Source organism: Ixodes scapularis, unplaced genomic scaffold, assembly GCF_016920785.2.
Source record: "Ixodes scapularis isolate PalLabHiFi unplaced genomic scaffold, ASM1692078v2 PGA_scaffold0__279_contigs__length_252992795, whole genome shotgun sequence".
NCBI classification, from domain to species: domain Eukaryota; kingdom Metazoa; phylum Arthropoda; class Arachnida; order Ixodida; family Ixodidae; genus Ixodes; species Ixodes scapularis.
This window is the reverse complement of record NW_024609835.1, coordinates 163904874-163932776: the sequence shown is the minus strand read 5'-3', so window position 1 is coordinate 163932776 and position 27903 is coordinate 163904874. Positions and strand designations below refer to the sequence as shown.

General features: G+C 45.0%; 1 protein-coding gene across 1 annotated transcript; it reads right to left on the bottom strand.

Annotated features, from left to right (window-relative positions):
- Window positions 1–7421: 7421 nt before the first annotated feature.
- LOC121047483 (plasma kallikrein-like) lies at window positions 7422–26285 on the bottom strand. The gene is made up of 6 exons (XM_040502731.2): window positions 26216–26285; window positions 22944–23172; window positions 17632–17719; window positions 10933–11116; window positions 10088–10239; window positions 7422–7869 (listed from the first exon to the last, which is right to left on the bottom strand). The coding sequence occupies exons 1-6, from the start codon at window positions 26283–26285 to the stop codon at window positions 7792–7794; spliced, it is 801 nt and encodes a 266-aa protein (XP_040358665.2). The 3' UTR covers window positions 7422–7791.
- Window positions 26286–27903: the final 1618 nt, after the last annotated feature.

The window sequence follows — 27903 nt, the reverse complement described above, 5'->3', positions numbered from 1 at the left end:
GCGGCGAAGTATCGGATATCGTTATCGTAGTCATCGGACCGATCTACTAAAATTTTTCATTGTCTAAATCGCGAAGGTGTGGACGTCATCATACATCTTGCCAAAAGTCGATGCATATATTGCCATACAATAGCAAAACATAGTTGTAAGAGTAAGGTAATAATTAAACACTAAATAAGGTTTTGCTCGATATTCTTCTTCCTTTGGTTCTGAACAGGTCGAGCCTCGGTTGAGACGTTGGTGAATAAAAAAAAAAAAAAAAATTCAGTATATAAATACAAGTAATAAAAGAAAAAGAAGGACACTCATAACAACAATTGATTCGAACGTCGGTTAAAACAAGGAAATGTAAACGGACGTTTGCCGTGTGTACCTTTATTGGTGCCGTTCAAAAACGCACGGAGCACGAACCGACTGCAGTTTACTCGGTGTTCTCCAGATAGACGTCCACTCATGCCACGGGCAGGGAAGGGTACAGTACTAAGTAAGCCGCACTATGACCCCACTCACGAGTTTCACTCTCTCCTCAAGCCCAGAATATCACGTCTACGTCAGCCACCATTATGTTTTTTTTTGTAAAAATATCTGCTTGAGATAAGATCCGTCCTGCTGGGGTCAGTAGAGGAAGTAGAAGTAAAGAGGACTATTACCATTTTGCAAGTGCTCGCAAAAAGCTGACTCATAAAAAGGGTGACTGAGATGCAGATAACCTGGCTGGAATTCACAAATAAAGTGGGCCAACCCTAGAAGTTGGACTACGAAAAAGTAAGTAGCTTTTAAAACAGCGTCAAATAATATGAAAGATGCAGAAAAATATACATCCTGTTTTATAAAAGAAGATGATAAATTGTGAAGCAACGAACGAGGGTGCTTGTAGCAATAATACCTTCACATATTATCACATCTTTTTTAGTGGATTTTAGGGTAGATGGAGCGTTGTCTCATGTTGTGACATTATGAAAATGCTCGTAGTAACCATAACCGAGAAGGACATTGTTAATCATTTTCAGTGCACTTACCGCCTCGAGCTTCTCCAAGAGGCGCAAAATCACTTGGTGTCCACGGCTTCGATCGCAAAGAAGAAGACAAAGTGACTAAAAAAAATGTGCATTTGGATTTTTTGAAATTGTTGTTGGGGTTTAAAAAAAATAGATTCAAAAACTTGGTTATGCAAAAAAAAAAAAAAAAAAAAAGTTTCGCGGAACCGAAGAGTGCTTAGCCTCCCTTTGCGCTGGTCGATTCGCGTGACAGTGTCACTAAGCTCGACTTTACCAAAAAAAAAAAAGAAAAAAAAGAAAAATTACTTTTAGAAAAGGGGGGGGGGGGGTTTGAGAAAAATATTAACGGATTACAAGGAATCCGTTACGTCAAAATGTAAGGGAATTACTTTAAAATTACTCTAGAAAATATGTAATTATTCCGTTACTAAATTACTGATAAATGTCAGGGATAACAAGTAATTTCGTTGCTTGTAACCGATTACGTACAAGTCTGCTGTGTACCATAAAGCAAGAGAGACGGTTAGCAGTGGGCATTGGATGCCAGTAAACAATGACTCAAGGAATCCCTACCCAAGGAGCTGCGGCAGAAGATGCTCTGACTCCACCCCTGGCACGCCACCTGGTTCGAATCCCCACTACGCAACACTTCTCAGAGGAGAGAAGAGAACGGATAGAAAAATAGTTTGGAGAATCGGAAGGAACCTTGGTCAGCATAGTAACAATGCCCCAGCATCTCCTTGACCTTCGGGCCCTCAGAAATAATAATAAAAAATAAAATAGAAGCGTTCGGATTTTTTCTTTTGAGGGGGAGGGGAATATTCCACAAGAAATGCAACGAAATACATTTCATCTTGATTGTATCGCGATACAAAGAAACATTCAAAATGTATTTCGTTACAGGAATACAGATACTGGTCAAAAGAATGTATCGCGATACAAAGAAACATTCAAAATGTATTTCGTTACAGGAATACAGATACTGGTCAAAAGAATGTATCACGATACAGTAATACAGATACGAAATGTATCTTTGAAATACTACCGCGATACTGCCCAACCCTAATATATATATATATATATATATATATATTGTGGGTTTCCCCTTTTATGGGGGTACCACTTAGAAACACAGAAGATTCCTTGGGTCCGGATAAAGACGTGTTTATTTGACGTAAATGTCACACGCTTGACAGAGCGCCAACAATGGTGGAGATGACGGCGCTGTCTCTTTTGACAGGATCACCAGTCGGAGTCCGCGCTGCCGCTATTGACAGTATCACGGAGGGGGAGGATCAGATAAGGATATGAAGGCTCCTTCGAGCAGAGCCTCCCCAGCGAGTCTTGTCCGTTGGATTAGGGCCGTCTTATATAGCCTGCGGGAATGGACGCGCCCGGGGTGGGTCGGATGTAGGTTCGCTCTCCGGAGGGGCGGACGCGTCCAAGTCATGATCCCGAGGGGTATGCCTTAGGCAAATCACCCGAGAAGGTGATTAAAATAAGAACACCGAATTCACATAACAAGAAAAACAACTTCATTAAACGTTTCGCCTCCCATGCGGGAGGCATCATCATCATCGTTTAATGAAGTTGCTTTTCTTGTTATGTGAAGTCGGTGTTCTTATTTTAATCATGACATCTCCCGGCTTTTGGACTATTTTTGCATTCACCCGAGAAGGGCGAGGGAAAGCCGTCCACAAGGGAATACGGCTTCGCCCTCGCATCCGGGACGCGCCCCGACCTGGCGACGTCCCACGGCCTGCATGGACTAGGCCTAGATAGGGATGCGGGGAACACGTGGTTCCCACAATACATATCTATAATATATATAGTGTTCACACTTCTGTGTTTGCGATGCTGTAATCATTTGTGAGCGCATCGACGTGTTTGCAGTATTCGATTTTTTTTTTTATCAGCGCCTTCGCGACAGTTAGGACAAGTTAATATTTTTTTTTCTGTGTGATATGTCGTAGGGTTTTAATTTCGCTTTGATTTTTGTCATTTTAGTAGAGAAGGTATATTCCCCTAACAACGACTCCGACTCAGTCCTCTCACGGGAGTGAGTCCGTCTACCAAGGCTCTAATCTATCGCCCGGTCAGCGGCTTTATCAAAATTAAATTTGTTTTTATAGGAATTGGGTCTTCACGTGGTTTAATCCCCTGGAACCTGGAACACTTTGCAAAATTCGAGAAAGACGCAATCAACATAAGATCCATGGTCAAGGATGGAGAAAAGATCATTAGTCAAAGTAAGAAGTTTTGTTTCGCAAGACAGCGATTTCAGAAAACCACGTTGTGAGGGTGAAAAAAAAAGAATTTAAATCTAAGAAACTAACTGGTTTAGAATAAATTATGCGTTTTAAACATTTAGCGGGCGTGCTGGTTAAGGAAATCGGTCGATAATTAAGAGCGATTCGTTTTGTTACCAGATTTATCAAGCGGAACTACCTTTTATATTTTTCAATCGTTTGGTAAATTGCGAAGGTCCAGTGATCAAAACGTTTTAAAAGAAGAACTGAAATGTAACTTTTTGTACTTGAAAAAAATTTAGAGCCTATTTTATCAGCACCATACAAGGAGGAGACTTTTAGCTAGATTATAGGTTCGTTTAATAATCCGGCATAATCAAGAACAAGCGGATTCATGGGAAGGAATTTTCAAAGAGGATAAGTGGGGAACTGAGATTCTACATCACTAGGAAATGCTTTCGCAAAGATATCATTTATTACAGATGCACAGTTATCTATGGAATATCTGCACCGTTATCCCCTGTCAGCGAGAGGACAGTATTTTTGGGTCCGTTCACAATACTCAAAAATTGCTTAGTGCTACGGGCTAACATAAAAGGTAAGATTACAGTAAAAAGAAATGTTTTGGCTTCTTTTACAGTTCTTTGTTTAAGTATTCGCAACTTTTTGTTAGCATCCCAACGAGCAGCGAGGGCAGATGACTTCGCAGCGCGGAAAGACACGTTTCTTCTTAGAAAGACGTTTCAGTGCGACATAAAAGCAAGGAGATTGAGGTTTAGAGGCGAAATACTTACACCGAATGAATGGAGTATTTTGATAGTTTATTTTAGTTTTAATCGAGTTCCAATTAGTTTCAACCAAACGCTGTAAAAAAAAAAGCAGCAACTGATTTAGGAAGGCAGCTACGTCGACATTCACAGCGTCTAAATTTACTCTACCATTATAACGGAATTGCTTAGTAGATCTATTCGAGGCACACACCGGAGTATGCGTTGAAGCGCAGAATGAAATGGTCGCTAATTCCTGGTAAGAGGGTTCTGGAAGGGGCGATGCTAGGGTTAGGGTAAAGTCCGATCATAGCCGACGCTACGATCCAATGGAGACACCAAACAGTGCCAATGGTGCATCGTGATCGGGTTTGCGGCCGGGATCAGCGAACAGTCGAGACACTGCACACGTGCACTCAAATCTGAATAACATTTAATCCCCTCCTCGGGCATAAACTCCGTCGAGCGAATACGCTATGGAATGTAGGTTCGTCAACATTTTCTTCAACCACGCCGACAGCGAATCACTGCGATTCACTAAGCGGCTTCGGCGAATGACGACGAAGTTGCAGAAAGTGGGTCGGGTCAAAAATATTCGAGCTTTCACAAAAAAAATATGCGTCGAAACAAAAGAATTAAGCATCATGCGCAGTCCTATCATAGTTACCTATCATAGCTATCTGATATTATGCAAGACGCGCGTGTTCAAGATAGTCACCGAGATCTTAAAGGGAAGCTGAAGAAGTTCTTGAAATAAAACGAGTAAGTGTGAAGTCTTGCGTATTTTTGTCCCGTGAATTGGAATGTCACGAGAATTCGATCCAGAGGTATCAGCAGACGCTGTAAAACACAAAAACAAACCACTGGGTGTGACGTCATACCCAGAGATTTCAACGGCCTCGAGCGTGCCGTTCATGAGAGAACGTGAGCAACGGTTTTGACTGCTCAGGTAAAGCTTGTGGACGGCGCGGGAATCTTCAGATCACCGCAAAACGTCACGATTCGCTTGTCGCACCGAACGTGCCGGGAAAGAGGGTGGTGGGGTGAGGGAGGTGAGGGTTGGGGGGGGGGGGGGGGTGGCAGTCTTTAGCGTTAGTTTCAAAGCCTTGTTGTGGCAAATGGCACATCACTTTGAAATATGGTTTTGATATTCGTGAAACTAAAGGCCTAATGAAGACGATTTAAGTCTCGCTTCTCGAATACAAAACAGCTTCAGTTTCCTTTTAAGGTGCAGCCACGCCCTTTATGTCGTTTTGCGTTTTAACGCGATTGTGTCGAGGAGCTCGTGTCGCAGAAAATCCGGCGTCGGCGTCGGCGGCGATGGTACCGGGAAATCCCGACTTGCATCTGGGGCGGGAAAACTTTCAGCTAAATTTGGCTGGAAAATTGTTTGATAAATTTAGCCGTATGGTCATGACGTGGCAGCCGCGAGTAACGTCATGCCTGTGACATGACGCCACATGACCTAGCGCGGGAATTTACTACAACCCGCAACGCTCAGTGTGACGTCACGTGACACGTGATGATATCGACTAGACCGCGCATACACGCTTGCACGCCTTGCGAACGAGCGCGCGTTTCTATGAAAAGGCTTTGCCAACGGGCCCCGATAACGCACTCGCGTTCCACTCTTAAAGGCAAAGCTTAAAGGTGCCCTGCAATCATAATTAAGCGTCTACCTTTTTTGCGGTTTCCACGTCTCTTGGGGTTCGGGCAAGCCAGCGGGCACGAAGAGAGTAACAAAATATCAGTGCGTCATATTTTAACCGGACGACGCGGAAACCTCCATCTACGGGGGCGACCCGCAGTGCCGAAAGCGCGCGATATGTGACATCTTTGGTCCTGGGCTTAGTACTGGTCAGTGCCGCTAGAAGCTTCTTTTTAGTTGAAATACCAAATATAAGTGGCGCGAACCGTTTCAATTATTTATAAAAGTAGTTTTTGTTCAGTATTTTAGATAGAAAAAAGAAACAAATGCAGTTTATAAAGTATGAAAACAAGAAATAACCCGTCGACATACCCGCCCCCAATCGGTGGAAAAGGCGGCCCATACTAGAAAGGTGTAATGGGATCAGGCACCGATACGCGGCGAACGTAGAAAAGGTCCCGGATGTACGCAACGGCGCTGCGGTCGTATGAACGGGAGGATCCGACCGGTTCCGAGCGTTCCGAAGGCCTTCGGCGTGCAGCTTTGGCTTGGGGTTTGGCCTTTTGGCGGTATGGCAGCGCGAAATGACTACCGTTCTGAACTGATCTTTACCCCGTGTTTTCTATCGTTTGTGGCCAATGAAGTGTCATGCCGAGTTAGTGTTTGATCGCACAGCAAATCTCATGCGAGCCGCCCTGGCTGCCCGCTTCATACAGCCTATCCAGAACATGCTGTAGTGGTGCCCTCTCGAGTCGACACGGAGTGCGGCAGCCTTGAGCGCTCGCTGAGCTAACTACCCCTTTTCTAGTTCACGGCCACTCAAGCGACCAAGGACGTCATAAAGGAGGTTATTTTTTGCTTGCATTTGTAATTTTAATTTGCCTATAACTTTTAAAATAAAGCGAAATCCGAGAAAAGAAAATGTTTAAGTTGCTACGTTCAGTGCACTCAGGTTCGGTGCAAATTAAAAACCAGTAATAAAATCCTTGCAAGGCCACTCTAAGCGACCCACAAGCTTTTGTTTGATGGTGTATAGCTTTATTTTTTATTTTTTTTGCAATCAGAAATGTAATGTACGATTAAAAATCATAAAGTTTGCAGAGTAAAGTTATTTTTGGTTGCTAAATTCCTATTAACCTTTCCATATACTGCAATAGGGAGTATTCACTGGACGCCATATTTGTGGGTTCTGTTTAGAGCGCATGCTCAGAACGAGCTCACATCAATAGGCTGCTAAGACCGGCAAACATGAGGGTGCGGAATGCACGTTGCAAAAGGACTGTGGAAGCTCGCAATCTGCACGCGCTCAGCATTCGCGCACACAGCTATGGCCGCCAGTGAGTACTCCCTATTGCAAGAGCTTTAATATTTCTGCTAGTCAAATGTAATTGTTTGTGGGCCCAAGCGAAATAATGCATTACCAATAAAACGTTTTTTTGTTATGTTCTTACATCCACATTATATTATGAGTGCGGTCTGTGGGATAGAATAAATAAGAATAATTTTTGATTTATGCATACCGTCTCAACAAACAAAAAAATTTAGAAAAAAATTTTTGATGGTGCAATCAAAACTTAATCACATCATGTGTACCCCGCGAGTACGCGTGTTCTATATTCAATGACAACTTCAGAAACACAGTGTTGCGGGTTTTGAGCATATTACTAACGCTTCGCAATAACGGCGTTATTCGGCTGCGCAAAACAAGCGCTACAGTCGACTTTAGACATTTTTATTTACCGAACAAGCATGCAAAAGTATCGGAACAAACACCCCGTGAATCTGGATTGCATGTTTCAACTCATTTTCTTTTTATTGACAAAGTACAAAACCGCTGCTACACTGTTAACACATCGTACAAAATACCGTCAGAAGTCATGTTGAAGGCATGCATGAAGCGAACATGCTTGGAAGTCACGCGAGTCGTTTCCGAAGGGACGTCTTCCATCATATTTGCAGCGAACGCTCAGTTTTTTGTAAGGTGTGTGAACAGTTTTCCTGCGGCTTAAAAAGTGACGTCAGGCGAGAATCCTTGCGTTCAGGGGGTCGCCCCGGCGATGCTCTCGATCCACTCCAGCTGCGTAGAGGTCCTGGCAAAAACATCCGGGGAATTGGGTGAATCGCAGCTTTCACTGAACGATGTGGCCCCGGCCAGTACGTAGAGACCGTCTGTTGTACACACATTGGAGGGGTCCTCCCGAGTCGCCCTGGGTTGTAACAAGTCAGAGGTATTCAAAGCAGGCCATGGCGTAAAATGAAGGGGTGTGTTTCACATACCATTTTTTTATAAAGTATGTCTGAAATTAATTACGAGGTCGTGGCCAAACTCCTTCAGGTTTTATTTGCGAGCCTTAGTGTTTGTAGGCATTACAGAGGGGAGACGAAAAATACAAATATAGCATACAAACATGTCTGCTACAAGAATTCCTCAAAACACGGGCAGGGAAATGATTAAGAAAATGATTGGTTATCGCAAACAAAAAGAAATCGGCTCATGAGATTAGGCACTAAAAGTACGAAATCCGGCTCCATCCAGATGACCCTTAATAACCCAACGCTCTGTGTTACCCTTGTGCGATTGCGACATTGCCCTGACCAAAACCGTTGACGCTGAGAGTGTCCGGCTGATGGCGGTTGCTTATGGTCTGTAGCTGGTTGAATGGATCGATGGATACGGCTGCATACTTTAAACGGCCGGTGGCTGGCGCCAACTAGTAGAAACTTCTAAATATCACAATAAGCTACATCCGATTAAATTCGGAATTCAGACCGAATTGTACAAAATGCTATATCGCTGCCAACCACAAGCACCCATTTTTTATTATCCACAACAGACGATGACAATCCCTGTGACGGTGATGCGACTTCACTCTACAAATAGACCGATCTCAGCTGCAAGCTCGGCTACGCCACCGCTGCCGCGATGCATCGAGGAAACTCCAGTCTTTCTTCACATGCGACAACCTCGCTGAAGCTTTACGCAGGCAGGGCATGGGGACGGTTCGAACTTCCCGTGAATTGCCTCCTGTCTCCTGCTGACTAAAGTTATTGCGGCGTCACGCATGAGCGAAACGTTGGTGAGATCGATCTATCGAAAGGAAAGCTGGATGGATGAATGGGTGGCAGTACACTATATGGAGAAAATGTGGCCATTTATTGAGAAAGGTAGGAGCCGAATGAGGAGATGCCATTTGCCGAAAGAGGGCTATGCGTGTTCCAGGGTCTCTTCACAAATTCAAACGTGTCATCCAGAAGCCGCGACTAATACCCTGGCGGTCCATAGAAACAGACTTATTAAGTGCGCCAAAAAAACTCTTCCGAGACTGAAAATATGGTGCAAGTGATGTTTCGATTCTGGTCATGCAAAACCACTGTGCAATATATATAAAGTTGTAGAATATATAAAAGCGTGCATGACTAGCAGAACGATCGACCTAATCCCTACGCAAGGCGCCGAGGCCTGGGAAATTGCCGTCCGAGTGGGCACACTCCGTCCGAGCAAAACAGAGTTCGAGAGGCACATTTGTTTGTTATATTTCTTTGCATGATCATAATCGAAACATTACATTCACCATATTTTCAACCATGAAGAGTTACTACACTTAACTCTTATGCACTTATTAAAACTGTTTATTGCTACCACTGCTACGGGATAATTTTCGGCTTCCGTGGTTGGCCAAGAGAGCATCTCAAGCCCTCTTTCTGCGTCTGGCGCACACCCTGGCTCTGCCCACTCCTCCAACTGACCAAACTATTTTTATATTGGGCCCTGATAGATGAATAAGGTTGAATGAACCCCATTAATAAGACGGCGTCTTCCCCCACCTAGCTAAAGCTTCTAAGTCAAATGACCGAGTTTCCGATTAAAGTCGTTATTAATGGAGAGGGGCAAAATATTCTCATATCGCTGCCAAGCACAAATATTTATCTACCATTCTCCACGAAACTTCATTCTTCCTTTGACTTATGCCAACGGTCCGATAACCTATGCTTGGTGATTACGCATTTCCGGCGTCTATATTTCTGACGCTCTCGATCTTTCAAGATTGAGAGCGCCACTGGCGAGCAAAATTGAATAGGTATGCTTCGAAGTTGGTGGATATAAATAAGTAAAACAAGACAACAACAAAAAATAAAAAGCAAAATGTTGTTAACATATTAATAAGACAAAAAATAAAAAGCGAGCTTCCTTTTTTTTTTTAGATGCTCTGTTACTGCGCTTAACAGATGTCTCCAGAGGCTTGTAAACTACCCTGGCTCGTGTATGATCGAACGCTGAGCGCCAATTTAAGCTCAATGCAAGCGCCGCATGGTGGCATCTTACCAAACGCTTGTAGCCCAATCCGCAACTCAATTAAAAATAGTTCAGCCGTACGCGTCCTTTCACCCGGTCGAACAAAGCTTGGCAACCATCCGACAGCTTACATAGCAGGTCGACTTCCTGCCTTCTTTGAAACCGGCACAGATCATGCAGTCCTCCATCACTGTGTAGTGTCCGTAAGCCTTTCTGCATTCTTCCAAAGACACAATATGCAAGTCCACTTTCTGAAGAATCTGAGGGAAGACACCTCTCTTACCTGCACAAACACACACACAAAAAACCAGTGGTTGCTCTGTTCCGTTAGAACAAGTTAGACAGCATCGAAAGTGGATCGCCCCAAAGCTCGTCCACTCTGAGCGTTCGATATCACCGGTTAGACAAACAATGCAGAGTAATAATGCGTTTATATTTTGACGTAACGTCGACGGGCGCAATGTAACGCGGCGTAGCGCAGCATTCACAGGTACTGATTGGTCGCAGATATCGAGTTTCTGCACGCCGGCCAATGAAACGCGCGCGTTCTGCGCTACGCTGCGTTTGCTCTACAGGATTGGCTCTCACTCCCCCCCCCCCCCCACTACTTTTTTCTTACAACGCCTACACATACACATACACAACAACGTTGTAGTATACTGTGAAACCTTTAACGTTCGCGAGCCCTTGAATTTCGCAAACTTTGCGAATTAAAAAATTCGCCAAATTTAAGGGCACACGAACATTTCGGGTGAGTTTCAACGCAGGCGTCTGGAACTCGCGAAACTTAGTGGCCGCGATTATGTCCTCTATGACCGATTCGCGAAAAATAGGGGGCCGCGAAGTTAAAGGGTTTTACAGTAAACGAGGATTCACTGCGCCATAATCATGGTTATTCAGCGCATTACTTGTTCAGCCAGTGAAAACAAAAGAAGTCCCATCGATTTTAAAAAGTGTTCAAGTAAAAGGCACTGACTAGGTTTCGTGAATCCCCATCCGCTTGCGGTGCATGTCTGATTCGCGAACCCCTGGTTCTTCGTGGGAAGGCAGATGGGCATCAGACCCTTGTCAGCACCACTGAAGTCCAGCGGTGTCTCCAGCTTCAGAAGGGCGTAGTCGTACATCACACCACCCGTCTTATATTTTGGATGGATCGTGATCTGCGTTTTCGAAAGTAAAACACACAATTCCGGAAGCCTGACATTGAAAAAAAGCAGTAGGTACAGTACTTAATTTTACTGGCCTCACGCAATAAGGTTTTCTACTTTATTTCCTGGCAACGTAAGAAAGTTGTGAAATGGCTCTTTACGTTGACGCGACTTGCTTCGGAATTGGTTCAAAGGCCTTATTACCGTTTATGCCACAATCTTATAAGGAGAGCAAGTCATCTGCTTCTTGCGCAGGAGTTGCGATGACGTCACAACGACGCCGAGTTCTGATTGGCTTTGATTGAAAGGATAGTGGGTAGACCTCGATGCTAGATGCCTTGAGGTCTACCCACTCTTTTGTTTCAATCAGCCACTAAGAGCTCGGCGTTCTGACATCATCGCAACCCGTGAGCAAGAAGCAGACGAACTTGCGCTCTGGATTGGCTGCAAAGCGCTAATAAGATGAGCGGGATTCGGCATATGTTGCACTTTTTTTTTTTAAGTTGGCGGTGACCAACATTTAAGCAAAACACCATAGTTGGTGCTTTGTACAGGCCACCGTCTGGCAATGCGTACGAATTAATGGCTTTTATTGAAACTACGCTGTGTTTTGTGGGATCTGTATCCGCCTCATTTATAATCATTGGGGACATAAATATTAATACCCTATCGGACGATCACCCGGCGAGAAAATTACGGGACGTCATTCACCAGTATTCATGTGGCAATATAATAACAGTACCAACCAGAGTCACTCCGGACACTGCAACATCCCTTGACATCTGCCTGACTAACGTAGATATAAATCATGTTACGGCCGGTGCTATCGTATACGATATTAGCCACCCACCCATACTATGTATAAGGTCTTCTACAAATTGGAAACAAAATCGTGGTATGGAAAAAGTTCTGGTACCGCATAATAAACAAAAATCGCTTAGTACTTTTGGCTGCCTAATAGAGCTGAAAAGTTAAGTCGACGTTTATAGAGAATGCAATCCTACAGTTGCCTATAAAAGCTTCTTGACGAAATTCAAACACTATTAAAATGCTGCTTTTCCTCTCCGGGAAAGTAAGCAAAGGCCTAGAAAGATTGAAAAGCCGTGGATAACTGGCAAACTGTATAAAAGAATACGAAACAAAAACTGCATGTATCATGCTTTTATAAAAAATTGTGATCCCCCTCTACGGAATAATAGCAAAAAGTGTAGAAACAAATTGAATTCCGACTTAAAAAAAGCAAAGTGTGAATATTATCAAAATAAATTTCTGCATATTCACAATGACCACAAGAAAGTGTGGGATACGATTGACTATCTAACGAGCAGGAAGCAAACACGCAACAGCGTGAAGGAAATCTTGATAAATAACAAAAGTGTTGTTGGTACAGAACTTGCTGACGAAATGAATCGTCATTTTACTTGCATAGACACGTGCCCAGGAAAAAAAAGCAAGCTCAAATAACAGCATTTTGGCAGGAAATCAAATTGGATCTATCAGGCTTTTTCCAATGACAATAACTGAGGTTGATAAGATAATAGGTAGTCTAAAAATGATGTTGCAGCTGGTGACGATGAAATAAAAGTGCCACCAATTAAGTACACCGCGAACATAATAGGTCCGATATTTTCCCATATAATAAATATGAAGCTTGAATGCGGTAATTTTCCTCATGAATTAAAAATCGCGAAAGTAACTCCTGTCTAAAAGGGTGATGGAGAGACCTCAATTAATAATTATAGGACCATTTCAGTACGCCCGGTTTTCTCCAAGATTTTCGAGCGTGTAATCAACAACAGGATGACAGTTTGTTTAAATATCATATAATAACTTCTGTTCATTATGGTTTCCAGAAGGAAAGGTCCGCAGAATCAACGCTCATCGACTTAATCGATAAATATGCGGAAAACATAACAAATTGGGCACACTAGGATTGTTTTTGAATTTAAAAAAGGCGTTCGACACGAGTACAACACGATATTTTACTTAAAAAACTTAATATATAGATGGTACACGATGAATAGGGCTAAAATTAATTAATAACTGTCTAAATGAACGCTACCAATATGTATGCTTAAATAATGAGTCACCTAGCAAAATGAAAATAAAACATGGCGTTTCCCAAGGCTCTATTCTAGGGCCGCTGCTATTCCTTGTCTATATAAACGATATAACGGAAATACCTGGCTCCCCTCAGTTAATAATGAACGCTGACGACACAAATGTATTTTTTGCTTGAAAGTCAAAACAGATCGTAGAAACATTAGCCAATGATTATCTTTTAAAGCTCTCAAATAGTTAGAAACAGATCGCTCAGGTCTAAATACCAGTAAAACAAAATATCTTATTTTCAAGCCGATAAACAAACGCGATCACAGTACAGTCGGGGACAAAAGTCTCCAGGACACGCGAGCTGCGACTGAAACGCATTGCTCTGCCATCTGCCGGTGGGTCGCCTGGTTTCGAGATCACAGAAAAGCGCATGCGCGTCCTACTGTGCCTGCCAACATGTGCGCTTTCCCGCTCTTCTGCGGCGCGGCGCCTAACTCGGAATCGGGCGCGGGGTACCGCCTCGGAGATAGCGCTTAGTGACATGGCACCTATAAAGCAAGAAGTCACGGCAACTCAACTGAGCGATAAACTCAACTGTTTAGAAAGCAAGGTGCGCTGACACAGCGAAATGCGGCGCAATGCCCCAGGCGGTATCTCGTGTTTCGGAATGTGTAGCAGACGCTCGTAAGCCGCCAGCGCTATCTCCGAGGCGGTACCACGCGCCCGATTCCGAGTTAGGCGCTGTGCCGCAGAAAAGCGGGAAAACACACATGTTTGCAGACAGAGTAGGACGCGCATGCGCTTTTGTGTGATCTCGAAACCAGGCGACCCGCCGGCAGATGGCAGAGCAATGCGTTTCAGCCGCAGCTCGCGTGTCCTGGAGACTTTTGTCCCCGACTGTACAATCAACATAACATTTGAAGGCACTTTGCTGGAGCAAGCTACAGAGCAAAAATGTTTGGGGGTGTGGTCCACTGAGGACCTCTCTTATTCAACTCTTGTTAATGTGCTCAAGGCTGAATTGTCCCGAGTTACTGGAAGCATATACAGAGTGCACAATTTACTACCGACCTGGCTTAAACAAACGTTACACTATTCCCTATTTTACTCGAAAACGAGCTATGGCATCTTGGTTTGGGGACCTAGGACAGAAACTAATTACATCAAACTAATTATTTTGCAAAAACAAATCTTGCGTATGTACGCAAATTATTGAGGAGACAGAAAACATTTAAGCACGCAGCCACTTTTTAATAAATATAATATGCTAAAAGCAGATCAAGTATTTTATTTCAAACTATTACAATTGATACACAGAAACAAGCTTCACACTACACCAACATACAATCTGAGCACGTACAATATTCAAGACCCAAAAAGGAAGATGCCGGCAATAATAACTAACTATGGCCGACAAAGTGTAGATTTCTAGATAAATAAAACTCTAAATAGAAAAGATATGTCTGTATATTTCTATCACCCTTTTAATAGCTTTAAATGTGCTTGTAGAAGGATGCTCGTGACAAGTGAAATTGCTTTTTCATCTTTGTTGGTGCCGTTATAAATGCGTGCACGTGGGCACTGCGCTCGGGCACAGTGCCCGCACTTTGTGCGGAAACTGCGCGTTTGCCCAGACCTCCTCAGGGCTGTTTGGAAACAGCGCGTTGGTCTATAGCAAGCATCCGTGATGTGGCGCACGTGACCCCAAAGCGCGATGACGTTTGCTTCTCTCTGTGGAATAAATCTCCGTCGTGTGAATATATCATTAAAGGGGTCGTGAAAGGATATAGGGTTGGAATGTTCACGAGCTTGCAGAGGCACGCCTCTTCTAGCCTGGCCCAAGTATGCACGCACGGACTGCCACTGATTCAGAACCTTCTTGGTCGCGGTGAAGTTGCGAGGATAAAAGCGAACCATTTCTTTCAGTCTTGCCTTTGGAAAGCTAGATTATGTAATTGTAGGATAAAAACCACCCGCCTGACCACAGTCGAGCGCGGCTCATGAATTGGACACAAAAGGTGCGAGAGCACTCGACTTTGGCTCGTAATAATCAATGCCTCGGCGGACACTCGGATAGTGGCTCGTGTTCAACCACTGCGGTGATGGGAATAGCCGAACTCTAACAATGCTTGAAATTCAGCAGGTGTTTTCTACTTGGCCAACACCAGTGCGTGAGTATGGTTAACTTTGGCGGCATAGGATAGGCACCAGGCCAAGTGGTCGCTTGTTTTGGCTACAAGGTGAGGCAATGAACGACGCTTATATTTCTTGAGTTTATATGCCGACTGCCATTGCTTAGAAACGAAAAAAAGAAGTTTATTTTGTTATTTACGTTAGGGAGTGATTTTGAGTAGTATTTAGCGAAAGTAGAAAAATCGTTTTATAAACCCTTTAATGGGGTTTAAAATCTCGATACTCATTGTATCGAGATTATCATAGAATAGGTCCGGAGACCTATTTTATGACGTTTGCCCTCGCGATACACAACATCCCGAAGATCAGCGGATTGTCCCCGGACACATTCCTGTGGTCTGCCGACAAGTTCGTGAGTTTTGCATGCAATTGTTTGCCTGGAACGTGGCGAATTTTGAACTCCAGAAAAGATACCTTCAATAATTTTGTAAGAACTTGTCCGGGAGGACACGTCCACCGCTTGAGTACACTTTTCGACACTATTTTCTAGTGGCGTCATCTCCTGATAGGAGATGGCACCAGAAGTAAATAGCGTCGCTTAGTCGGTCGTCTGCAAACGCGCCGGAAAAGTTTTTGTTAGAATTTTTTTTTAATAATGCGAACTACACCTTAAAGGTTTACACAGCATAACTAACTTGCTCACTGAACTTAAAGGGCCCATAAAACGAATTTTGGGCAGGAATAAATGAATTTAGATGGGTCTTTTACTAATGGCATATTGTTTGGTGTACCAAAAGAAAGAAGGTAAAAAACCAAAAGTATGATCTTTGGTACGAAAATTTGAAAACCGAGCGGACTATTTCGTACCTCTTTCCCTTCGAAAGCTTTCTGCCTTTTCGCTGTGATACATCAGCGGACCCCGCGGCGCGTCAAGGCCCATACGCACATTCGCGTTTGAGCGCGGTGCGTTCTGTAGCGGCAAGCGGACGCGTTGCGTTGCGAAGACCGCTTGCGCCAAGCTTGTACGCACAGTTGCGTTGACGCGCAGTCAACCGCAGTCAAAAGCCAATAAGAACGCGCTATCGTCGCTAGTGGCTCACCAATAGTAAGCGAAATCCAAGGCAACATGGCGGCGCACGGCGACAGCGTCGGTGTTCGATCTTGGGACAATCTCGCCGGCTTTCCCGACGTTTTGTCAAGCTTGAACCATCGCCAGCCTTGGAAAATACAGTCCCAACCGCTCCCCAAAACGAAAAAGCAAGCACTGCGACCGGCGAACCGGATACGTCTCGCCGAGTCGGCCGGGTGGGCCGAGCGAACACGTCATCCCCTCCTCACTTTCGGCTTCTGATTGGTCGAACGCACCCGAACGCACCGCAACGCTTCGGAAAGTTGAGCGCGTCTCTACTCGCTTGCGTCGCGCTACCGAGCGTTGCGGGAAGGCGCGCGTCGCTCTGCAAGCGACCGCGCCTGGCCGCAAGGACTCCGCAACGCACTCAAACGCGAATGTGCGTTTGGCCCTTCACCCGGCCCAAACGCACGTTACAGGACACCGGACCTCACTCATCCCCTTCACCCCTAAGATGACAGTGCGGTGGAAGCTACGCTCTTGGCGGACCAATCAGCCGCCTCCCTTTGATCACGTGACCTCATTCTCTGCGGGTGGGTATGCGCGAGAAAGCGTGATTACGTGGCGAAAGTGTGGCTGGCCCAAGGAGCACGTAGCTTACACAGCACCGTGAGCGACGGGCTAATCTTCTAGGAGGAGAATGCCAGTGTCCCGGGTACGCAAACGAGGGTGCGAGCAAAAAGAAAGTCCCTTATTTCCGTCTTCTTGAACTGTTTGGTACAAGGCGCGATTTGTAAGTTGAGGAGGAAAGCTAAAAAGGAAAAAGTTGAGGCCTCGTCACACATGCAGCGGAGCGCTATAAGCATAGCGCTGACCTCGCGCTAAGCACGTGCCGACGGGAGCGTTCACCAGCTTTGTATCGCACCGTCAAAACTGTTGCTCATGGCAGACGATAAGTAGCTGACGGCACGTGAGCAGCGCTACCTCAGCGCTTCGTTGCATGTGAGAACCGGCCTTTAAGCTGAAAGGTCAGGCTTTTTATGTGCACGCGCCGATTTTTCCGGCTTGTTTTATAGCGAAGGGTTCGCTTGACACAGTTTGGCCTTCGACACAGTCCAGGGAAACGGTTATTTTTACATGAGCAGTTTTGAGCCAGTGGTCTTCACATTTTGTTTGTACAATCTTTAAAATGCTCAGTTTTTATGGTGGCTGCCGCGGCCAGTCAGCTTCATCAGATGTGTAATTGTTGTAAGGATTTTGGATATCTACTTACGGATGAAACTGCAACTTTTCTTTCGAGGGGGTCAGTTTGGTTAAGGTTGTATTCTCCAACAATGACCAGACGGCTATTCGGAGCAACCCTATAATAAAAGAAAAACAACAACAACAAACAACAAGCAAACCAATGCGATGAAACAAAAGAAACCATTGGATCTTAAGCGCAATATTGAAGCGATAGGTGTCAGCTATCGAAAATGTAATAATTCTATATTCTGAAAACTTTCCTAAAGACGAAGCTGGGTGGTTTCATTTGAAATCGAACACGCTTGTCGGGGTGGGTCTTTTGATTTTTTTTAAAAATATATGTAATTGCTTCATTTCTGGAAAAAACAAAACCGCTTTTCGAAATAAAAAACAAAAATATTCCGCTTTACAAAACATTGAGTGGAGCAGGGTGAAATCTGTTTTTACTCCGTGATTTTTCTACCCAGTTCTGTACGCTGGTATGAATACGGGAAGCATACAAAAGTCACAGTAATTTTTTGTGTTTTTGTATGTTATTTTGACTATTTCCTAGTTCAAAGGAAAATACTTTTGTATTTCCGTTTATTGAGGTGAGAAATGTCAAACGTCGCCTCTTTGACAATCCGGTGACATCTCCAGAGCCTTGTAACTCATGTTATTATATTTGTCATTTATTAAATACTCTACATGAACTATCGGCGGGCATAAGTTTAGTTTATTTTATTTTCACTGAACTTTTTATATAAAATTTCAAATATCGTCGAAAATGAAATTAACTGATATTTTTAACACACTTTATCGAAAAAGAACATTTAATACTTCGTTCAATTTTTTTATTATTGCTGCCAATAATATGAACTTTCAATTGGCTTGATGCGATTTTCCTCTTTTTTGTTGTATCTTTTCTAGGAGTGATCGAAATCACTGCCACGTTCTCAGAACGGCCAAACGCAGTTTCCGCAGGTCCGCTTCGCTGCAACAACTGTACTACTTATTTGTGTATTCAAATGCAGCGGTTAAATTTATTTTTGATTGAGAACACTCGTGCTTGGCTATGATATTGTGGTTTCTTCATTTTTAATGATGACATCTGACATTCCTTGGTCTGATATTTAGCGGGGCAGCGGATGTTCCATTATCCGATGTCTAAAGCCAGGGCACAAAGGGCGGAGAAAACGGAACGAGCTCTTCATGTAGCCAGACCGGGGTCATATATCTATTTGTGCTATACACAGCTTGTAAGGCACGTACAGAGCGCCCGACCCTTCGCGCTATAGGCCCATCTCCGTTACAGCCAGGAAGCATCCGGCACGGGCGCCAATCCATGATGCGTCTTGTCGCTTGCGATCAAATAACCATGTAATCGCCTGTTCTTTATTGTCAGCGGGTATATAAAAAATATGTAATATCACATGCCCCTCTTTAAGAAGGAAAAGCAGTTTGCAGAAAGTAAGTGAGGAAAACGGACTGACTTTACATGAGGCGAAAACATTTTTTTTCAGAACACAAACACCAATTGGCGATAAGTAGTCACTTTTATTCATTAACGCTAATATATTTAGGATGCAGTTGTAAAACAATATGTTGTTGTGCTTTAAATAGTCCAGTTCACGAGCAACGGAATTTTGGAACTTTTTGACAACGGCATCGGCTTGCATGTGGAGATGATCAAGCGCGGGGGCGAGCTGAACTTTGTAGAGCAGCGGTCGGATGCAGCCGAGAGGTTCAACAGCATGGTAAGTCGAGACGGACAGAACGAAAACTGGAGCCCAAGCGAGCGAGCGGTGAACCCGAGAAGGCGGCCCTTCTGTTCGAACGAGTATGTGCAGTAAAAAATAGAAGTTTTGGGTTTTGTTCAACACTGATCGATATCTCTGGTGCCAAGAAGCAACGATTACCACAAGCACAGAAGGCAGCTAAAGCAGTCACTTAATGTCTCGGTAGACTTTTCGTTTCTCCACTTTGTCGCACCGAGCTTAAAGCAAAGATTGTACAGCCTTCGGGAATACGGAAAAGCGATTTGACGATCTTATTTTAGGTGGCTACGGTAGATTAGCTTTGGCTAGGCACACATTGCTTTGGTTTGGCAATAAATAAAGGTTTGTTCTATTTTCCCCTTCAAAATAAAGCGCGTCCTGCCAAGGCGGACTTGGCATCGCTGCATAAACAGCATCGACGAATGTGTCTTTCATATTGCCGGAGACTGTACATCTCGTGCTAATGTCACCTTAGGTTCCTGGCCCGGCTCGCGAACTGTGCACCACACATCCGAGGAGCGTAATCCTGTGCGAGCACCTACTGAGGCCCATTCTTTTTTTTTGCGCTTCCTGACTATATCGATTTTTTTCTCCGGTGAGTCGAAAAGCTGAACGCTTCTTGTCATTGTTTTAATTCTTTTTAACGAAGTCCTTTGACGTCCGCATCAAGGAGCCGTCCTGCGAACGAAAATTGTGTACTTTGGCAAGGTGCTTCAAGCCTCACAACCTGTGTATAAGAACAAACATATGTATGACCCCGGTCTGGCTACATGAAGAGCTCGTTCAGTTTTCTCCGCCCTTTGTGCCCTGGCTTTAGACGTCGGATAATGGAACATCCGCTGCACCGCTAACTATCACACAAAGGAATGCCAGTTGCCATCATTAAAAAATTAAGAAAATACAATATGCAGCCAAGCATGAGTGTTCTCAATCGAAATGAATTTGCTGCATTTGAACACACAAATAAGCAGTATAGTCTTTGCAGCAAAGCCGACCTGCGAAAACTGCGTTTGGCCGTTCTGAGAACGTGGGAGCAATTTCGATCACTTTTTGAGAAGATACAATAAGAAAAGGGGGAAATCGCATCAATCCAATTGAAAGCTCATATGATCGGCAGCACTAATAAAAAATTGAACGACATAATAAATGGCATTTTTTGATAAAGTGGGTTCGAAATATCAGTTAATTTCATTTTCGACGATATTTCAAATTTTATATAAAAAATTCAGTTAAAATAAAATAAACTAAACTTCTGCCCGTCGATATTCCATGTATAGGGCTACACACGCATGGTATTTGGTAAGCGACAAATGTAATAACTCATGAGTTACAAGGCTCTGTAGTTGTCACCGCATTTTCACGTGGGAGCGATTTCGATCACTTCTAGAGGAGATACAATAAAAAAGGGGGAAATCGCATCCAGCCAATTGAAAGTCCATATGATGGGCAGCAATAATAAAAAAAATTAACAAAATAAAAATGGCTTTTTTCAATGAAGTGGGTTCAAAATATCAGTTAATTTCATTTTCGACGATAGTTCAGATTTTATATAAACAAATCAGTCAAAATAAAATAAACTAAACTTATGCCCGTCGATAGCTCATGTATAGGGCTACACCCTCATAGTATTTAATAAGTGACAAATATAATAACTCATGAGTTACAAGGCTCTGAAGACGTCACCGGATTGTCAAAGAGACGATGTTTGACATTTTTTACCTCAATAAACAAAAATACCAAAGCATTTTCCTTTGAACTAAAAAATAGTCAAAATAACATACAAGAGCACAAAAAATTACTGTGAGTTTTGTATGCTTCCCATATTCATACCAGCGTACAGAACTGGGTAGAAAAATCACGGAGTAAAAAACAGATTTTCCCCCTGCTCTACTCAATAATGTTTTGTGAAGCGAAATATTTTTAAAAATAAATTTGAAAAACGGTTTTGTTCTTTCCAGAAATGGGGAAATTGCATATATTTAAAACAAAATCGAAAGACTCACCCCGAAAAGCGTGTTCGATTTCAAACGAAACCACCCAGCCTGTCAGTTAGCTCTCCTATATAAATGTATTGAAATTTTGTTCAAGGCGCGCCTATGTTATCATACGCGCGCCTACGTTATGATAACGCTGTCGAAGCTCACATCAAAGCTAAGACAACATGGACGTGAGCCGAAAAACGCCGTATCACGTGTTCCGAAAAATAAAAGGACGAAAAAAAGCGTCGCAACGCCAGATGGCCTGACGTCATCACGCAGAAATAAGACACACTTGGAAACAGCGCGAAAAAAGCAAGGGACAAGAACGAGAAGTAAACGAAGACAACGCTGTTGAGGTAGGATTCTACCCATTCAAAACTTGTAAAAAGGGCTATTTCTCTGTCATGTCTACGCTCCTCTTTGGTGAAATCTTGTCACCATAGCTGCGAGAAAAGTCTTTTGTCTCAGGCCAGCAGGTTGCATTCTGCTGGCTTCCCGTTGGCTGTGGTCGTGGGTGTTGCAGAATCACTTCTCAAAGTGTTTAGAGATCTTTTGAGTTTGAGGGGAAGGAGGAGGATGGCTTTCCAGGCCGGTTGTTCTGCCGTATGTAAAAACACATTTTCATATAGGATCAAGCAGGTGGCTGAGAAGTTTGACGTGCCTGTTGTGTTCTCAGCTCCTTCAAAGTTGTCCCGTCTGCGCTGCAGTAATCGTGTTGGGGCATGTGGGCCTCGGTGTGTGGTTAGCCACCGAATCCGGTATGTTACTTGCGCGACGGGTGTAGTGTATCTGATCCCTTTGTCGTGTGGCAGTCTGTACATAGGTCAGACGGGGAGGTATGTCAATGTAAGCGCCAGGGAGCACTCCCTTCCCCTTCGGTCTTCACCGTCGGGACACCTTGCAGTTCACTGCGATAGGTGTTCGTGTTCTCCGCTTTTCACGGAGATAAAGATTCTGGCTCGTCACCCCAACAAAGTGACTAGAGAAATTGATGAGGCGTTTTTTTATTTATACCTACGGAGCGGACACGTGTGTTAGTGCCCCGTCCGTGGCTTTGGCGGATGACGAAGTGTCTTTCATTAAGAAATTCGGCAGATTTGTTTAATTAAATGCTCGGGTGTGCCTCAAGGGGTGGATTATGTTTTATCTATCTTGCATCTTTTATGTTTTCCTTTCTGTTCCTCACAGGAATAAACTTCAGTTGCCAGTAAACCAGCGTTGTGTTCGTTCACTTCTCGTTCTTGTCCCTTGTTTTTTCGCGCTGTTTCGAAGTTTGCATTATGAACCAACTAGCCCAACTCCACGCCTTGTTGCAGAGATAAGAGACGCGTACCCTAACGGTGGTGGTATGAATCTCAAACGTTCGATTGCCTTGCGGCGTTGAATGTAGCCCATTTCGGATGTTGAGAGGTGTTTTTCGTTCTTCAACACTACAAAAAAAAAGTTCAACAGAGGAGCTACAAGTAGTGCAAGGCCCAATCAGGTGAGCGTGCACTACCCAAAATGAGGGCACCGCATTTTGTTCGAAGCTTCAGTTTAGGAGGTCTAGTGCACAACGCTTCTTGTTGTAAAACAGTACGCGGAAGTGTGCGAGGGTAACTTACCTATCAACGCAGTGCGCTGCGGTGAGAACGTATTGCTTGTTGATAATGGAACCTCCACAGCCGTGGCCCAAGTTGTTGCCGGAAGGAACTATGTACTGCAGCGAAATCTGCCAGGGGAACTCCTGTGGTTCAGCGTCTTCGCCGCCAATGATCTGAAAGCTCGGACCCGTGATCTTGGCACCGGTTACGCTGCTCTGACCTCGAACACCGCAGGCTTTGTGTGGCGTCACTGAGAAGGAAATTTGTTGTTTTGTGTGGGATGCACTAACTCGATGGTTTTTTCCTTATTTCTATTTGCCCTCCAACCTCCCCCCCCCCCCCCCGCACCTTTTTTGTATCTCCTCGTGAAAAAGACAGAGAGGGGAGAACAGGGCTTTGCGGCGGGGTGTCTGTCGCCGACAACTAAAGAAATGCAGGGCGTGCTGAGAGCGTCTTCATATTGCTCCGCAGCTAATGATTTTGGGCTGAGCTGAAGGGCGAAAAAAAGAGCAAGAAGCGTGAACAAGTAACGTTTCTTACGCTCTCAGAGCCTATATTAATGCGTAAGCATTAGAACTCTCGTTTTAACGAGAACATGGTGGTGGTGTTCGTTTTTTAGAGCCGAAAAAGGAGGGCGAGAGGGTGACGCGTGCGACGCTCTCATTGGTCCGAAGTGCTGTCGTCAGCACGCGTCGACCTCTACCAGTCTCCCCGACTCTGACAAACTGATAGACACCGCCGGGGTTTCGTCAACACAAGCTCTTTCGTTTTCGTCAAAGTCACGCGCAGAGCTGGCGCGAAGCCATTGAGGAGGAGGCGCCGCGCAACACCTCCTAGATAACAAAGCCGTAGCGCTGAATCAGATGGCGTTATCAGAGAAGACCAACGCTGGGCTCAGATTGGAAACGAGTGCTGCGTCAGCGCTGGGCTTTGAGCCAAGTTTGAGCTGAACGTTGACGCAATCATCGTGTCCAACCTGTGGTTATTGTTGGCATTCTGTGATGACACTATCTCATTCAGCACTACGGCTTTGTTAGGAGGTATTGCGCCGCGGCGCAGTGAAATTTGGGCGTGCTCAGTTACCGCTTTTCCGTCGCAAGTTGTTCTTCGTTCTGGGTTTCCATAGTAGCGGTGCGTGGGATGTCATGTGTGTGTGTGTGTAGTTAAAACAATGAATGCGGTTCCCCCTAGGAGTTATATGAATGTAGTTCCCTCTACGAGTGCTATCGATGTGGTTCTTTCCACGAATGATAAGGATGGCATTTTCCAAGGGCGTCAGCGTAGCCTGACAACAGAGGGGTGAAAAAAATTACAGGAAGATTCATTATTTGATTGTTATGGAATCTGTTAGCATGACCCTTTGGAAACGCCACAGACGTCCCCTTTAGAAACACTCTAACACTGACCACGCAACAAAGCCAATAAGAGGCAGAGAAAAATAGAGGAAGCAAAAGAGAAAGCTAAAAGAGAAAAGTTAAGGGTTGAGCGTTGGCGTCTCCCAAAGGGGGACGTGTGCGTTGCGTTTCCAATGGTCGTGTCAACGCATCCAATAAAAATGCACTAATGATTCTTCCTGTAATTGTATTGTTACTAGCTTCCAATGTAGGTGTGTCTACTTTCCCGCAGAACACCCAGTGAAACATCACGCTAATTGGGCGGAGTGATTCGCACACAAAGTGTTGTCACAACCACGCCGCAAGCGCGCGGCGTGGGTTAAGTAATTGGTTGGTTTTGTTGGGACTCTAACGGTTGCTTGGTCACTCAGCGGGCAGTTTAAAGATTTCTAAGTAGTTTTTGTTGTAATTGTTATAAATTGTTATAGTTAAAATAAAAAAGTCTTGGGACATAATCCGGTATAACTAACGTCCATCTTTTCCTTTATAACAGCCGCTCGGCTTATTAAGCCCTTGTGACTGTGCGCACTAGGGCAGTGAAAAGTATACGGAAATTTAAGCCTCGTGCAATATATGCTGTAGAAAAAGTCTTCTAAAAAAATGAAAGCTGTTTACAACTCCCTCTAATGCCTAATTAGAGCGCAGCTCTTGAGGAGGAGGAGGAGGGAAGGGTACTGAGGGTCACGTGTTCTTGGGGGGGGGGGGGGAGGGGTCACGTGACCTGGGGAGCGGTCCCGTGAACCCCAAGGTCATGTGACCGGTCACGTGACCCGCCCTCCCGAGTCCATGTGACGCCTCCCCCAGGTCACGTGACCCCGAGGTCATGTGGGAGGGGTCACGTGACCTTGGGGGTCACGTGGCTTCGGGAGGGCGGGTCACGTGACCGGTCACGTGACCTTGGGGGTCACGTGACCCCATCCCCAGGTCACGTGACCCCCCGAGGTGCCGTGACCCCCCAGGTCACGTGACCCCCCTCCCCGAGGTCATTATGGGTACCCGAAGTCCTCCCGAGGTCCTCTCGCAGAAACCCGAAGTTCTCCCGAGGTCCTCGCTAAGAAACCCGAGGTCCTTCCGAGGTCCTCCCGAAGGAACCCGAGGTTCTCCCGAGGTCCTCCCGAAGAAACCCGAGGTCCTCCCGAAGTCCTCCCGAAGGAACCCGAGGTCCTCCCGAAGGAACCCGAGGTCCTCGCGGAGGAACCCCAGATTCCCCCGAGGTCCTCCCGAAGGAACCCGAGGTCCTCCCGAGGTCCTCCCGAAGGAACCCGAGGTCCTCCCGAAGGAAACCGAGGTTCTCCCGAGGTCCTCCCGAAGGAACCCGAGGTCCTTCGGGAGGACCTCGGGTTCTTTCGGGAAAATTACCCATAATGCACCGCGCCGTTACACCGACGCCGACGGAGACGCGACGCCGACGCCGCTCAAGCCCGAAACGGGCGCCTAAGAGCTGCGCTCTAAAAAAAGTTGCAAAGCTTTATTAGCGGAATGTATACCGAAGCAAATGGTCCGTGGCATACTTGATTCATGATGGAACTTAACCCGAGACTGGGGTAGGAACAGAAACTTAAAAGTAGAAGGGACTCTTTAACCGTTTTTTCATACTTGATTCGCTAATTTGTTTTCGTTCATGTCGAAATTATCAAAACGGTTACAGTGATTGATGCCGAAACACCAGATTAAACTATAAAAGTAAACGAAAAGATTAAAAAAAAAAGAAACACAATCTGCCTCGATTATTACATCCGTATAACGTCCCCGCCAGTCGCACTCACGTATATTTGTATTGCTCTGGTAGGTCGTTACATCTAAAACTCATATGAATGAAAAGTGAAGGCTTTCACGATTGCAATAATACAATGCTAAGACAAAACATAATTAAGGTGCCGACTTGGAGTTTCTGCTTACCGGGGGTTGACGCCAAGATACAAGATGTACCGGCCAACATAAAAGTCACAAACGTAAGGGCGACCACCATTTTTAAGTTTGAAAACGGACCTTAGTGTAAGGTTCAAATGCAAAACAGACGGTATTCGAGTTACGTTCAAGGCTTTAAATGGGCGACTGATTAACTCCGAGGATAGGTTTAAAGGGCTCGCAACGTGTGCTCCAGTTGCGATTACATCGCTCCTTTATATATGCGTGTGCCAAAAAAGACACATGCTTCATTCGTTCAACACGAGGCGTCAACACCATCACGGGACCGTGACGTCAGGTTGCTGCGGTGGCGCTGCTGTCGACACGGCGCGCGACGTTTCACTTGACGCGAATTGGGTTTTTGAGCATGCGCAGTGGACGGACCTGATGTAACGCAGACCTGCTCGTAGATAGTGCGTCGGCCTGTATGGTGCACGGCGTTCGACGATGAGCCTACACAGCCGAGCAGCTGCGCAAAATAAACTGGGGTGTTCCTAAAATAAGTACAATATAGAGAATTTGTTGTTAGCTTGTGTACGAGTGACGGGTGACCTTGTGAGCCTGTATCCCCTTTCGACCGCAGCCGGCGCTGCCATCCGAGAGCGCCAGTCGTGCAGAGCCAAAAGTGCGTCGTCGCGACGCCCGTTGTTTTTGTGGGTGTCACTACCGGCCTTAAGCAATCACGCTCAGCAGAAGGAAAAATGCAGGATCGCGTCTTATGTATTACAGTGTGCGCTATCAGCCGATAGTCGGTGAGAGCACATGCACTTTAAACGTTGCTTCTTTGGCTCCATCAGTCTGTAGTCTTGGCTGCGGTAGGACTTGATGGCGAGTTTTAGGGAACCGGTTTTTACACATCCGATACCGGACGATGGGCGATACGAACTGCGAATGAGGGCCCATCGTAGCGTATCGGATGTGCAAATGCGGTTTTCTAAATATCTGTATTGTGAAACGAAATATTCCGAGGCTTCGGCGCCTCCTTTGCCGCCGAGTGCTTCAAGAGGCCCGCTATTCGCGAGGCGGGTCTGGCGAGCGACGACGAAGCCAGCGGAGCGTCGACCACGGACAGATTCCATTTGCAAGCTACGAGTCATTTTGGGTCTCGTCGTTGGCCCAATTTGCGTCGTCATTGCTTCATTGTCGCGTTTGTCTCACCTCGAATGTTGGTGCTTTATTTCAGCCTTTTGTTGAGACACGGAAAACCGTATCCAAATAAAAATTAAAGAACGCGAGAAATGAAGACGACCCACAATTTCGTTTTAATGCCAAGGCGCAAGAATTGCGGCTCTAATTTGACGATTACGAGTTTAGTCATTTGCTCCGGCACTTTAATGTCACCGCTTGTAATGTGAAATGTTCGTACTAATTATATCTACTTTGGGCGTCTCTCTGAAGTATTCCTCACGCTTACGGCATGGCTCAAGCGGTGTATTCGAATTTTTAGTCACGATAAAATGAACGTATAAGTCGTACGAGAGCGTGCCGGAAACGAAGCGAATTATCGTAGATGTCTATCTAACCAGGAGAGGTTGGGAAATATTATTTGAGCAAGAAAATATAGTTACAGCGCTAGGGTGGCCTGTATATTTCAGCCAAAATCCAATCGGTTAGACCAACATAAAATTAGAAATATCATACTGTTAAAAAAAGCGAGGAGTCGCGTGCACTTTCTGCAT

Coding starts and splice junctions, on each gene's coding strand:
- LOC121047483 (XM_040502731.2), bottom strand. CDS start 26,285: ATGGTGGTCGCCCTTACGTTTGTGACTTTTATGTTGGCCGGTACATCT. Junction 17,720..22,943: donor GCAGCGCACTGCGTTGATAG/GTAAGTTACCCT, acceptor CTTTTATTATAG/GGTTGCTCCGAATAGCCGTC. Junction 11,117..17,631: donor GAAAAGTTGCAGTTTCATCC/GTAAGTAGATAT, acceptor TCGAAAACGCAG/ATCACGATCCATCCAAAATA.